Below are 16110 nucleotides of genomic sequence, written 5' to 3' on the forward strand. Positions count from 1 at the left end.
ATACTTTAAAAGTATGCATTAAGGCATATATAATAGATTATACTTGGCAAAAACAAATGTTGACAACAATAAATGTATTTCTATGTAATCCCAAATTGTTTTTACAATGGTGAAGGAGTTGAATGGTGAAGGAGTTGAATGGTGAAGGAGTTGGATGGTGAAGGAGTTGAATGGTGAAGGAGTTGAATGGTGAAGGAGTTGAATGGTGAAGGAGTTGAATGGTGAAGGAGTTGAATGGCTGCGCAGTGGCTTCCAAACAGCGGCCATTGTAGTCATCTAGGGTTTTATACATATTATTGATTCCTTACACCCTCAACTAGAGAGTATGCCTGCTCTTACCAACAACAACATCCGGCCCCCATCTAACCCCTATCCTCTGACATGGATTTCTCATTCTCTTCAAACTGAGCTGAAAAACCGTCCTCCCCCTGACCTCATCCTCAGACTCATCATAACAGACTCGATTCTAGAACATTGAGCAGTACAAAACTCCACCTCCCCCCTACAGTTAGTTCATTGTAATTAGTGTCTACACATTTACCTTAGAACTGCAGTAGTGAATGAGTTAACATCTGTCACTCACTGGTGTAACATTTGTCACTGTCACTGGTGTGCTGGCCCTGCTGTCACTGTGTCTGGCCTGCTGTCACTGTGTCTGGCCTGCTGTCACTGTGTCTAGCCTGCTGTCACTGTGTCTGGCCTGCTGTCACTGTGTCTGGCCTGCTGTCACTGTGTCTGGCCTGCTGTCACTGTGTCTGGCCTGCTCTGATCCTCACTTTAGTATGACATCAATTAATACAAATCTTGTTTCCCTGCACAATGGTCTCAGTCTGGCTCTCTCTAGTTCTTCACTGAAATACCAAATTACCATATTCATTTTATAGAAATAACAGCTAGCCTACAATTTGACAATGAGGCTTACATCTTTTCAATCATAGTCTCTTACCATGTTTAGTGTGGAGACCGGACTTTGGCCACAAATTGTCAATAAAACTGTGGAATTATGATTTCAACAAGGTAATTGAACCTCTGTTAGAGAAAACAGAATGTTTTTGAGAAAAATAGTACAATTCCTAGAGAGAGAAATTAAGAAAACCTTTTAAGCTAAATGTGTTTGTTTACTGTCATAGTATCTAATTAGCAGCATCTTCATGATTCAACATTGGTTCTCTTTCACAACTGTTAAAAATGTAAACAATCAAATAATATAGCATTTCCCCTGCAAAGAAGGTTGTTGTTTTTGGGGGATTGTGATTAAGTAAGAAAGCAGTATTCAGCTATTTGTGGTGTACCCGGCCAGATGTACAGATAGCTAAGCTGGATTCTTCTTGTGCTGTAAGGAAACGAGTAAGGAAACGAGGCAGAACGAGGTTGAACGAGGCGTACCAAATACATTTCAGGCCAGCTTGAACAAACACAGGTGTGGAAAAATGTGTTGCTGTGGGAATACGTCATGATGACACATGATACGTCACTCAGCTATTAGTCCCTGTTTGTGTTCCAAATGGCACCCTATTCCCTGTGTAGTGCGCTACCCACTCTATGGGCCCTGGTCTAAAGTAGTGCACTATATAGGGAATAGGGTGCCATTTGGGATGAAGTTATTGTAAAGAACTAGTAACCTCCCCTTTATGGACACATTGGACTGGCTGTGTATGAAAACATTACTGGCTGTCAAATCCTTACTTCCTGCCTCCTTGTTTCCTCAATTCATCTTAAAGATCATTGGAGGAGAAGGTCCATGGGAGGGACATTGGATCTTCTCCTCCAATGAGCTTTAAGAGAGAGGTTACTGGTTGGTTACTGGGAGTCTGGGATTAACAGGTGAAAAATAATGATGAGAATTCTGCCACGCTAAAGATGATAAACACCTCGTTGTCAAATTGTAGGCTAGCTGTTATTTCAACAACAATAAAAATGGTAAAAAAATACATGTTTTATGAAGACTGAAAAATGGGTAAGTATATCATGTTTTATCATGAAGACTGAGTAGTATATCATGAGTAAGTATATCATGAGTAAGTATATCATGAGTAAGTATATCATGATATCATGAGTAAGTATATCATGAGTAAGTATATCATGAGTAAGTATATCATGAGTAAGTATATCATGAGTAAGTATATCATGAGTAAGTATATCATGAGTAAGTATATCATGAGTAAGTATATCATGAGTAAGTATATCATGAGTAAGTATATCATGAGTAAGTATATCATTTGTATCTATTATTTGTTATTTGCTAACTTTTCTGTGAAAGGCAGTAGCATGTATTCATGGATGCCAAGGGAAGCCAAGCTTCCCCAAAAATCATTTTTATTTCATCTCTCTGTGTTCTCATTATTTTCCTTCAATTTACAAGAGGCTGAGTGTACACTACCGTTCAAAAGTTTGGGGACACTAAGAAATTCCATTGCGCTCCACTAGGCTTCTCCACTGGTTATAATACATGATGATGTAATAATATAACATTGTGCTCCACTAGGCTTCTCCACTGGTTATAATACATGATGATGTAATAATATAACATTGTGCTCCACTAGGCTTCTCCACTGGTTATAATACATGATGATGTAATAATATAACATTGTGCTCCACTAGGCTTCTCCACTGGTTATAATACATGATGATGTAATAATATAACATTGTGCTCCACTAGGCTTCTCCACTGGTTATAATACATGATGATGTAATAATATAACATTGTGCTCCACTAGGCTACTCCACTGGTTATAATATAACATTGATGATGTAATAATATAACATTGTGCTCCACTAGGCTTCTCCACTGGTTATAATACATGATGATGTAATAATATAACATAATACATGATGATGTAATAATATAACATTGTGCTCCACTAGGCTTCTCCACTGGTTATAATACATGATGATGTAATAATATAACATTGTGCTCCACTAGGCTTCTCCACTGGTTATAATACATGATGATGTAATAATATAACATTGTGCTCCACTAGGCTTCTCCACTGGTTATAATACATGATGATGTAATAATATAACATTGTGCTCCACTAGGCTTCTCCACTGGTTATAATACATGATGATGTAATAATATAACATTGTGCTCCACTAGGCTTCTCCACTGGTTATAATACATGATGATGTAATAATATAACATTGTGCTCCACTGGTTATAATACATGATGATGTAATAATATAACATCCACTGGTTATAATACATGATGATGTAATAATATAACATTGTGCTCCACTAGGCTTCTCCACTGGTTATAATACATGATGATGTAATAATATAACATTGTGCTCCACTAGGCTTCTCCACTGGTTATAATACATGATGATGTAATAATATAACATTGTGCTCCACTAGATGCTTGTGCTCCACTCCACTGGTTATAATACATGATGATGTAATAATATAAATATAACATTGTGCTCCACTAGGCTTCTCCACTGGTTATAATACATGATGATGTAATAATATAACATTGTGCTCCACTAGGCTTCTCCACTGGTTATAATACATGATGATGTAATAATATAACATTGTGCTCCACTAGGCTTCTCCACTGGTTATAATACATGATGATGTAATAATATAACATTGTGCTCCACTAGGCTTCTCCACTGGTTATAATACATGATGATGTAATAATATAACATTGTGCTCCACTAGGCTTCTCCACTGGTTATAATACATGATGATGTAATAATATAACATTGTGCTCCACTAGGCTTCTCCACTGGTTATAATACATGATGATGTAATAATATAACATTGTGCTCCACTAGGCTTCTCCACTGGTTATAATACATGATGATGTAATAATATAACATTGTGCTCCACTAGGCTTCTCCACTGGTTATAATACATGATGATGTAATAATATAACATTGTGCTCCACTAGGCTTCTCCACTGGTTATAATACATGATGATGTAATAATATAACATTGTGCTCCAGGCTAGGCTTGTGCTCCACTGGTTATAATACATGATGATGTAATAATATAACATTGTGCTCCACTAGGCTTCTCCACTGGTTATAATACATGATGATGTAATAATATAACATTGTGCTCCACTGGTTAGATGATGTAATAATATAACTCCACTGGTTATAATACATGATGATGTAATAATATAACATTGTGCTCCACTAGGCTTCTCCACTGGTTATAATACATGATGATGTAATAATATAACATTGTGCTCCACTAGGCTTCTCCACTGGTTATAATACATGATGATGTAATAATATAACATTGTGCTCCACTAGGCTTCTCCACTGGTTATAATACATGATGATGTAATAATATAACATTGTGCTCCACTAGGCTTCTCCACTGGTTATAATACATGATGATGTAATAATATAACATTGTGCTCCACTAGGCTTCTCCACTGGTTATAATACATGATGATGTAATAATATAACATTGGTTATAATACATGCTCCACTAGGCTTCCACTGGTTATAATACATGATGATGTAATAATATAACATTGTGCTCCACTAGGCTTCTCCACTGGTTATAATACATGATGATGTAATAATATAACATTGTGCTCCACTAGGATGTAATAATATAACTTGTGCTCCACTGGTTATAATACATGATGATGTAATAATATAACATTGTGCTCCACTAGGATGTAATAATATAACTTCTCCACTGGTTATAATACATGATGATGTAATAATATAACATTGTGCTCCACTAGGCTTCTCCACTGGTTATAATACATGATGATGTAATAATATAACATTGTGCTCCACTAGGCTTCTCCACTGGTTATAATACATGATGATGTAATAATATAACATTGTGCTCCACTAGGCTTCTCCACTGGTTATAATACATGATGATGTAATAATATAACATTGTGCTCCACTAGGCTTCTCCACTGGTTATAATACATGATGATGTAATAATATAACATTGTGCTCCACTAGGCTTCTCCACTGGTTATAATACATGATGATGTAATAATATAACATTGTGCTCCACTAGGCTTCTCCACTGGTTATAATACATGATGATGTAATAATATAACATTGTGCTCCACTAGGCTTCTCCACTGGTTATAATACATGATGATGTAATAATATAACATTGTGCTCCACTAGGCTTCTCCACTGGTTATAATACATGATGATGTAATAATATAACATTGTGCTCCACTAGGCTTCTCCACTGGTTATAATACATGATGATGTAATAATATAACATTGTGCTCCACTAGGCTACTCCACTGGTTATAATACATGATGATGTAATAATATAACATTGTGCTCCACTAGGCTTCTCCACTGGTTATAATACATGATGATGTAATAATATAACATTGTGCTGGCTCCACTATAATACATGATGATGTAATAATATAACTTCTCCACTGGTTATAATACATGATGATGTAATAATATAACATTGTGCTCCACTAGGCTTCTCCACTGGTTATAATACATGATGATGTAATAATATAACATTGTGCTCCACTAGGCTTCTCCACTGGTTATAATACATGATGATGTAATAATATAACATTGATGCTCCACTAGGCTTCTCCACTGGTTATAATACATGATGATGTAATAATATAACATTGTGCTCCACTAGGCTTCTCCACTGGTTATAATACATGATGATGTAATAATATAACATTGTGCTCCACTAGGCTTCTCCACTGGTTATAATACATGATGATGTAATAATATAACATTGATGATGTAATAATATAACCACTAGGCTTCTCCACTGGTTAGATGCTGTAATAATCCACTGGTTATAATACATGATGATGTAATAATATAACATTGTGCTCCACTAGGCTTCTCCACTGGTTATAATACATGATGATGTAATAATATAACATTGTGCTCCACTAGGCTTCTCCACTGGTTATAATACATGATGATGTAATAATATAACATTGTGCTCCACTAGGCTTCCACTGGTTATAATACATGATGATGTAATAATATAACATTGTGCTCCAGGCTTCTCCACTGGTTATAATACATGATGATGTAATAATATAACATTGTGCTCCACTAGGCTTCTCCACTGGTTATAATACATGATGATGTAATAATATAACATTGTGCTCCACTAGGCTACTCCACTGGTTATAATACATGATGATGTAATAATATAACATTGTGCTCCACTAGGCTTCTCCACTGGTTATAATACATGATGATGTAATAATATAACATTGTGCTCCACCAGGCTTCTCCACTGGTTATAATACATGATGATGTAATAATATAACATTGTGCTCCACTAGGCTTCTCCACTGGTTATAATACATGATGATGTAATAATATAACATTGTGCTCCACTAGGCTTCTCCACTGGTTATAATACATGATGATGTAATAATATAACATTGTGCTCCACTAGGCTTCTCCACTGGTTATAATACATGATGATGTAATAATATAACATTGTGCTCCACTAGGCTTCTCCACTGGTTATAATACATGATGATGTAATAATATAACATTGCGCTCCACTCCACTGGTTATAATACATGGATGTAATAATATAACATTGTGCTCCACCAGGCGACTCCACTGGTTATAATACATGATGATGTAATAATATAACATTGTGCTCCACTGGTTATAATACATGATGATGTAATAATATAACATTGTGCTCCACTAGGCTACTCCACTGGTTATAATACATGATGATGTAATAATATAACATTGTGCTCCACTAGGCTTCTCCACTGGTTATAATACATGATGATGTAATAATATAACATTGTGCTCCACTAGGCTTCTCCACTGGTTATAATACATGATGATGTAATAATATAACATTGTGCTCCACTAGGCTTCTCCACTGGTTATAATACATGATGATGTAATAATATAACATTGTGCTCCACTAGGCTTCTCCACTGGTTATAATACATGATGATGTAATAATATAACATTGTGCTCCACTAGGCTTCTCCACTGGTTATAATACATGATGATGTAATAATATAACATTGTGCTCCACTAGGCTTCTCCACTGGTTATAATACATGATGATGTAATAATATAACATTGTGCTCCACTATAATACATGATGATGTAATAATATAACTCCACTGGTTATAATACATGATGATGTAATAATATAACATTGTGCTCCACTAGGCTTCTCCACTGGTTATAATACATGATGATGTAATAATATAGCATTGTGCTCCACTAGGCTTCTCCACTGGTTATAATACATGATGATGTAATAATATAACATTGTGCTCCACTAGGCTTCTCCACTGGTTATAATACATGATGATGTAATAATATAACATTGTGCTCCACTAGGCTTCTCCACTGGTTATACTACATGATGATGTAATAATATAACATTGTGCTCCACTAGGCTTCTCCACTGGTTATACTACATGATGATGTAATAATATAACATTGTGCTCCACTAGGCGACTCCACTGTTTACATGTAAATCATATAACATTGTGTGTGGTCACCTGATGATGTAATAATATAACATTCCAGCACCGGTTATGATTGGGTAATAATATAACATTGCGCATCTTTGAGACAAGCAAGGGAACTCATCTTGATAAATCAATGTCATACGTTTGTTTTCACTGACTCTCCATTTGGATACTGGGTAAAATATTAGCCTGGGAAAATGTTAGCTAAGTTGAGGTGAGTGCTCATGATCATTAGTCTAGCAAGTCAAAGCAATGCACTTCTTCTCTGCACACATTAGACCTGTAGCCGCTTCCTGATTAGCCTCCTTGACGCCTTCCTGAACCCTCCAATACGTTTCTGATGCATTTCAGTCACTTAGTCTACTGATGCAAATACTGTATATATTTTTACACTTTTCCCAAAGGCTGTTCAAGTAATTTGATATCTTTTCTTATTAGCATTATGAACATAGAACCTGTGCTACAATTGTTTAAAAAAGGGCCTGCATCGTTTCTATGACAATATAACTAAACCACTATGGGCTAAAAAAGGAAAATAATTGATAAGATACAAATACTTGTTCATTGTCTTACTGACTTTACTCTCTTGAAATTGTAGGCTACTTGCTGATAGACTGTTTTAAATAGGATGTTATTATAAAAGGAGGCGTACCTATGCAATAACCTCATGGGATCCTGACCACAATCCATTGAACAAATAACAAGAAGTAGAAAGAGGAGGAAGGAAGAGCTACTAAGGTACTCAATAGTACATTTTGGTAGACAGAAGGTGCTCTTTGGTAAAGGGGTCAATTGGTCATTAAAATGAAAGGAGAACCAAGGCAGTCTTCATATAATTAATTAAAATGCCTTTATTAGCATGGCATGTTCAATAGAAACAAAGTTGTTGCTTTTTTTACTACGATGATGTTTATAACATTGTGCTGCATGGCCTTCGTCAGGGAGGACAAAAATAAAAGGAATACAATGTCCTCTTTTGAACAGCTTTTCCAATTAGCCCTATTTGGAAGAGGGAGTGGTTACAAAATTGATTGGACACACCTAGTGAGCAATACTATACACATTAAAAGGTGAAATACTGTAGCTAAGTTATCATAAAAATACAACTCCAAGCTAGAAGTATCAGAACACTAAAAGGTAGTACTTTTTGTTGTCCTCCCTGACGAAGACCATGCAGCCGAAACGATGTCGTTTTTTGTTGTCCTCCCTGACGAAGACCATGCAGCCGAAACGCGTCGTTTTTTGTTGTCCTCCCTGACTGATAGAGGAAAATATAGTTTAGATGATCAATTATGTATTCATTAATGATTAGAACCATTTATGCTAATACTATTATGTTATGATTTGAAAAGTATGGGTTCTTAATTGTACTGTTACTGAAAATGTAAGCAGAAATGAATTGTGTCTGTGTCTACTGGGAAGGTTAGGGAGGGATGCTGTGGCTTTTCAGACAGATAAGAAATGCCTGGGAAAATGTTCCATTCCTAAAACAATGGGTTCTTGTGAGAATCGGAGAGAGGGGGTGTAACTGATGATGTCATTTTATGTCTTCTTTCTTTAAAATGTAATGTTCTTTGTATTTTGGGTCAGTACTCTCTGGAATTAAACGCTCTTTAACCTGGCTTTTAAGACTGGTCTCGATCTACTTCATGCATAATTAATGAACTTACAACTCATTAAATGATTTAGAAATGAGTGCTAATTGGTTTTGGCAATTAAAACATTAAAGGAATTTAGAATTCCTCTACCACTGACACCATAAAGCCTGGGAAAATGTTAGCTAAGTTTTTGTTGTCCTCCCTGACGAAGACCATGCAGCCGAAACGCGTCGTTTATTGTTGTCCTCCCTGACGAAGACCATGCAGCCGAAACGCGTTGTTTATTGTTGTCCTCCCTGACGAAGACCATGCAGCCGAAACGCGCAGTTTTTTGTTGTCCTCCCTGACGAAGACCATGCAGCCGAAAAAAGGGCCTGCGTTTTTGTTTCTATTGAACATGCCATACTAATAAAGGCATTGTAATTAATTATATGAAGAGTGCCTTGGTCCTCCTTTATTTTTGAATAACAAGAAGTGTTGATTATTTGGCCTTGGGGATGAAAACATAGCCACAATAAACTGTAAGTGCTGCAGATCAAGTCAAATACATTTGTTAAATGATAAAGGCCTAATTGCTCCTGTCTGTACAGAAATAAATTAAATCATTGAAAATACTTCACCAGAGAGCATCATTTAGCCATAGCACATATAGGCCTACTGTCGGGAATCCCACAATTGGGCAGCCCATGGGGCAAATATCGAACAGCTGACTGTTGAGTTGTGTCTGTCAATGTGGCTGTCGATGTGTCTGTCGATGTGTCTGTCAATGTGGCTGTCAAAGTGTCTGTCAATGTGTCTGTCAATATGGCTGTCAATGTGTCTGTCAATGTGTCTGTCAATGTGGCTTTCGATGTGTCTGTCAATGTGGCTGTCGATGTGTCTGTCAATGTGGCTGTCGATGTGTCTGTCAATGTGGCTGTCAATGTGGCTGTCAAAGTGGCTGTCAATGTGGCTGTCAATGTGTCTGTCAATGTGTCTGTCAATGTGGCTGTCAATGTGGCTGTCAAATTGTCTGTCAATGTGGCTGTCAAAGTGTCTGTCAATGTGTCTGTCGATGTGTCTGTCAATGTGGCTGTCGATGTGGCTGTCGATGTGTCTGTCAATGTGTCCGTCAATGTGTCCGTCAAAGTGTCCGTCAAAGTGTCCGTCAATGTGGCTGTCAATGTGTCTGTCAATGTGTCTGTCAATGTGTCCGTCGATGTGGCTGTCGATGTGTCTGTCGATGTGTCTGTCAATGTGGCTGTCAAAGTGTCTGTCAATGTGTCTGTCAATATGGCTGTCAATGTGTCTGTCAATGTGTCTGTCAATGTGTCTGTCAATGTGTCTGTCAATGAACAGCAGTCAGCAGCTAAAAGGCCTTTCATAATATAAAAAATGCAATTGCGGGGAAAAAACAGTTTGGATGTGTCACGACTTCCGCTGAAGTTGGCCCCTCTCCTTGTTCGGGCGGTCGACGTAACCGGCCTTCTAGCCTTCGCTGATCCATTTTTCATTTTCCATTGGTTTTGTCTTGTCTTCCTTCACACCTGTTTCCCCATCAATGTGTTTGTCAATGTGTATGTTGTATTTAACCCTCTGTTTCCCCTCATGTGTTTGTCAATGTGTGTTGTCAATGTCTGTTTCTGTCAATGTTGTGTATTTAACCCTCTGTTTCCCCTCATGTGTTTGTCAATGTATCTGTACATGTTGTGTATTTAACCCTCTGTTTCCCCTCATGTGTTTGTCATTTAACCCTCTGTTTCCCCTCATGTGTTTGTCAATGTATCTGTACATGTTGTGTATTTAACCCTCTGTTTCCCAATGTATCTCATGTGTTTGTCAATGTTGTCAATGTATCTGTACATGTTGTGTATTTAACATGTGTTTGTCAATGTATCTGTACATGTTTGTATATTTAACCCTCTGTTTCCCCTCATGTGTTTGTCAATGTATCTGTACATGTTGTGTATTTAACCCTCATGTTTTGTCAATGTTGTGTATTTAACCCTCTGTTTCCCCTCATGTGTTTGTCAATGTATCTGTACATGTTGTGTATTTAACCCTCTGTTTCCCCTCATGTGTTTGTCAATGTATCTGTACATGTTGTGTATTTAACCCTCATGTGTTTGTCAATGTATCTGTACATGTTGTGTATTTAACCCTCTGTTTCCCCTCATGTGTTTGTCAATGTATCTGTACATGTTGTGTATTTAACCCTCATGTGTTTGTCGGTGATTGTTTGTTGAATGTTTTACTCAAGTCATGTTCTGGAGTGCGATGGGTTTTGTACCCGTTTATATTATTTTTGTATATATTGGTTTTCTGAGTTTTTTAGCATTTATTAAACTGCTCTGTTTATACCAAGTTCACTCTCCTGCGCCTGACTTCCCTGCCACCAACACGCACCCATTACAGGATGACTGGGTGCCACTGGAAAGTTGGTGAAGTATTTATTTATTTCACCTTTATTTAACCAGGTAGGCAAGTTGAGAACAAGTTCTCATTTACAATTGCGACCTGGCCAAGATAAAGCAAAGCAGTTCGACACATACAACGACACAGAGTTACACATGGAGTAAAACAAACATACAGTCAATAATACAGTAAAAAAAAAATTTTTTTAAAAAAAGTCTATATACAATGTGAGCAAATTAGGTGAGAAGGGAGGTAAAAGGCAAAAAAGGCCATGGTGGCAAAGTAAATACAATATAGCAAGTAAAACACTGGAATGGTAGTATTGCAATGGAAGAATGTGCAAAGTAGAAATAAAAATAATGGGGTGCAAAGGAGCAAAATAAATAAATAAATTAAATACAGTTGGGAAAGAGGTAGTTGTTTGGGCTAAATTATAGGTGGGCTATGTACAGGTGCAGTAATCTGTAAGATGCTCTGACAGTTGGTGCTTAAAGCTAGTGAGGGAGATAAGTGTTTCCAATTTAAGAGATTTTTGTAGTTCGTTCCAGTCATTGGCAGCAGAGAACTGGAAGGAGAGGCGGCCAAAGAAAGAATTGGTTTTGGGGGTGACTAGAGAGATATACCTGCTGGAGCGTGTGCTACAGGTGGGAGATGCTATGGTGACCAGCGAGCTGAGATAAGGGGGACTTTACCTAGCAGGGTCTTGTAGATGACATGGAGCCAGTGGGTTTGGCGACGAGTATGAAGCGAGGGCCAGCCAACGAGAGCGTACAGGTCGCAATGGTGGGTAGTATATGGGGCTTTGGTGACAAAACGGATAGCACTGTGATAGACTGCATCCAATTTGTTGAGTAGGGTATTGGAGGCTATTTTGTAAATGACATCGCCAAAGTCGAGGATTGGTAGGATGGTCAATTTTACAAGGGTATGTTTGGCAGCATGAGTGAAGGATGCTTTGTTGCGAAATAGGAAGCCAATTCTAGATTTAACTTTGGATTGGAGATGTTTGATATGGGTCTGGAAGGAGAGTTTACAGTCTAACCAGACACCTAAGTATTTGTAGTTGTCCACGTATTCTAAGTCAGAGCCGTCCAGAGTAGTGATGTTGGACAGGCGGGTAGGTGCAGGTAGCGATCGGTTGAAGAGCATGCATTTAGTTTTACTTGTATTTAAGAGCAATTGGAGGTATCATTTCCTCCTCATACAATCTGTGCATCCATACTTTTCATTGGCCTATGCTACAGGGTTGCATTTAAAGACCGCGTCATTTGTTTAACTCATCTCAGTATGTCGACGTCGGAGTAGCCATTTTGGTCATTTGTGTGCTATTAAAAAACGTTCTTGTAACGTCTCCAGTCATGTAAAATGACATTGCATTTCATGGAATCAGATTTGAAAAGCCATTTTTTTCCCCCTTAGACCCGCATATACAACGACATGCATGCAATGTGCTTTATTAAATGTGATTTGTTTTATGCCCCTGACCAGCAAGGACCTCAACCGTTACACGACGCTGACCTTTGACCCCACGCTCATTCCAAACACCCTCTTGACCTAAGAGACGCACATACTATGTACTCACCCCTATCACAATGTCTGTCATATTTAAGTGCATTTGTTAATGAACTAACCCCAATAACTGATCATATGCCAAATGCTCCCTGGGACCTTGTCCCTACTGAATATTGGATCACTCATCTGATATGACGATGGCATCAATAAAGAAAGCTGCATCTCAGTGTTATGGTCTCAGTCTGGATATTTATTTCATCGCGTAAAGTGTTTACTTTTTATCTTAATATGTCAGTGATTATGAATTTGAATTTTCATGGATTTCTCTTTATGAGCATTGAGGTCTGATGACCCAGATTAAGCCTAGTGCTGAACTTAAAAGCACACTTAATGTAGAATCCCTGTTGAAAGGGCTTTTCTTTGTAGTCCAGGACCAAGTTTAATTTGTGTCCAGAAAACTAGCCCACAAAGTGTTAATTCAAAAGCCTGGCCTTCATTCATCAGCATCAGAGAGGTTAATAATACTTGTAGGTGTTGCTGTTGTTTAGCAACAGAGTGCTATCTCATTGGTTGAGGCATCACTGAGAACAGGCCACCTGTCTCCATTGGCCCACTGTGTCCCAAATGACACCCTGGCCTAGATGGTGCACTACTTTTGACCAGGATCTATAGGGCCCTGGTCAAAAGTAGAGCACTATGTAGGGAATAGGGTGTCATTTGGGACAAAGAATCTGTTTGAGTATGTTGAGGGTATATTGTGGATGCACAGGTGAGGTCTTTATAAACAGTGAGAGGGCATAGGAAAACCCAGAAGTGGTTGTTTCCCCTAAGACAGACAGACTCGTCTCCAGACTCTACAGAACACAGGTATTATGACCTTTTGGGAGTCATGTAACGAGAGTTTACTTTATAATGTATTATATTTGAAAATGGACATTATGTATAGAACTCACTGGGCAAAAACTGGTTGAATAAACATTGTTTCCACAAAAATACAAAAATCTATGTGATGACTTTGAATCAACGTGGAATTCTGAATTTGCAAAAAGTAATCAATGTAACCTAAATCCAACGACAACCAAATGTAAATCAGAAGTAGACTTTGAACTGTGACCAGTGGGTATTGTCCTGATATATCCTGTTCCTTCTATCTTCTAATTATGTATGTATTTTAATGTCTCTTTTCTTGCTCTTCATGCTCTGTGACATGCTCTTAGGGAAACAGGTGATGTGCTTATATTTTCTCCTTTCATCTCCCTATCCCCCTCTCTCTCTAGTTGTCTTCTCTCCACGGATCAAGCCCTATCAGACTGAGAGACATGTCCTCCTCCTCTCTCCCGTGGTGCCTGCTGGTGGTGTGTGTTCTGACTGTGGTCCAGATCTATGCAGCAGAGGAACCTATGGTCCTCAAGGTGTTCAACCTCCATGCCACTGACCTGCAGAGCAGCCTGCTAGGGACCCCTGATGCCTACGTCGAGGTAAATCTCTCCTCACCTGAGTCACCTGTCCACCATGATAGCTGATGTGTGATGTTAGGATTATTCGATCCCGGGCAAGACAACCGGCCGTGATTGGGAGTCTCATTGGGCGGCGTACTATTGGCCCAGCGTCGTCCGGGTCAGAGGAGGGTTTGTCATTGTAAATAAGAATTTATTCTTAACTGACTTGCCTAGTTAAATAAAGGTACAAAAATATTAGGATCATTTTCAGCATTAATATCAGAATTCATAGAGTTAGTTAGAGGACTCGTCTTTGTATCTGAGCATGGGCAGCGCCATTAAAGCCATCTCCATTTTTAAGTAGTCAATTTTCACAAAGCTTATATATGTAATTTACTGCCACCTGCAGGGCTGGAGTCCTGAACCAAATCGTGTGTCATTAATTTAATTAAATCCAAAGTTTGAAGAAAGAGACAATGCTCTCCTGATCTGCTCTCTGCTGGTCATCTGCTCTCCTGATCTGCTCTCCTTGGCTGATCACACTGATCACTCCCAACCCATTCTCATTATTATCCAGGTGTTCAGAGCGCACGGCTTTCTCGGGAGGACAGAGGTGAAGAACAACAACCACGACCCCAGCTGGAAGGATGAGTTCAGCTTCCTCAACGCCCGTGAGAACAACATCTTGAGGTTGGAGGTGTACGACAGCGACATTTTCTTCGACAACCTGCTGGGGACCTGCGAGCGCTCCATCAAGATTGGAACTTGGCAACATAAATGTTTCCTGAAGACAGGCGGGATCCTGAACTACTCCTACACCCTAGAGCCTCTACAGTAGACCCTGTACTACTCCTACACCCTAGAGCCTCTACAGTAGACCCTGTACTACTCCTACACCCTAGAGCCTCTAGAGTAGACCCTGTACTACTCCTACACCCTAGATCCCCTACAGTAGACCCTGTACTACTCCTATACCCTAGAGCCTCTACAGTAGACCCTGTACTAGTCCTACACCCTAGAGCCTCTACAGTAGACCCTGTACTAGTCCTACACCCTAGAGCCCCTACAGTAGACCCTGTACTACTCCTACACCCTAGAGCCTCTAGAGTAGACCCTGTACTACTCCTACACCCTAGATCCCCTACAGTATACCCTGTACTACTCCTATACCCTAGAGCCTCTACAGTAGACCCTGTACTAGTCCTACACCCTAGAGCCTCTACAATAGACCCTGTACTAGTCCTACACCCTAGAGCTCTTACAGTAGACCCTGTACTACTCCTACACCCTAGAGCCTCTATAGTAGACCATGTATTAGTCCTACCCTACACCCTAGAGCACCTAGCCTAGCATAGAGCCCCTCCATCAACTACTGTAATCCAACAATACTCAGCTAGAGTAGCTAGACCTCCTCCTCCATTGTCTGACCCCTCATCTGTTACATTGCTTTCTCATTCCAAATCAAATCAAATCAAACCTTATTGAAGCCAGCCGCCGCCATATCGGTTCTCCTCATAAAGAGCAGCCCTCCATAGGATGTCACGGACAAAATTACATGTATTTAAGTCTTTCTTTGTTGTAGTGGGGACAGTAACATTGGTACTCTCTAAAAACGCTACTTTATTATACTTTAAAAGTATGCATTAAGGCATATATAATAGATTATACTTGGCAAAAACAAATGTTGACAACAATAAATGTATTTCTATATAA

The 16110-nt window shown here is 38.7% G+C and overlaps 1 protein-coding gene across 1 annotated transcript; it reads left to right on the top strand.

Annotated features, from left to right (window-relative positions):
- Positions 1-13764: 13764 nt before the first annotated feature.
- LOC135574748 (perforin-1-like) lies at positions 13765-16110 on the top strand. The gene is made up of 3 exons (XM_065026859.1): positions 13765-13825; positions 14236-14436; positions 14975-16110. The coding sequence occupies exons 2-3, from the start codon at positions 14278-14280 to the stop codon at positions 15233-15235; spliced, it is 420 nt and encodes a 139-aa protein (XP_064882931.1). The 5' UTR covers positions 13765-13825; positions 14236-14277; the 3' UTR covers positions 15236-16110.

This window comes from Oncorhynchus nerka, linkage group LG13 (genome assembly GCF_034236695.1).
Source record: "Oncorhynchus nerka isolate Pitt River linkage group LG13, Oner_Uvic_2.0, whole genome shotgun sequence".
Lineage (NCBI taxonomy): Eukaryota > Metazoa > Chordata > Actinopteri > Salmoniformes > Salmonidae > Oncorhynchus > Oncorhynchus nerka.

What these genes read in the sequence shown, in the direction of transcription:
- LOC135574748 (XM_065026859.1), top strand. Translation starts at nt 14,278, where the DNA reads ATGTCCTCCTCCTCTCTCCCGTGGTGCCTGCTGGTGGTGTGTGTTCTG. An exon ending in CCCCTGATGCCTACGTCGAG is followed by an intron (nt 14,437 to 14,974) that starts GTAAATCTCTCC and finishes ATTATTATCCAG; the next exon opens with GTGTTCAGAGCGCACGGCTT.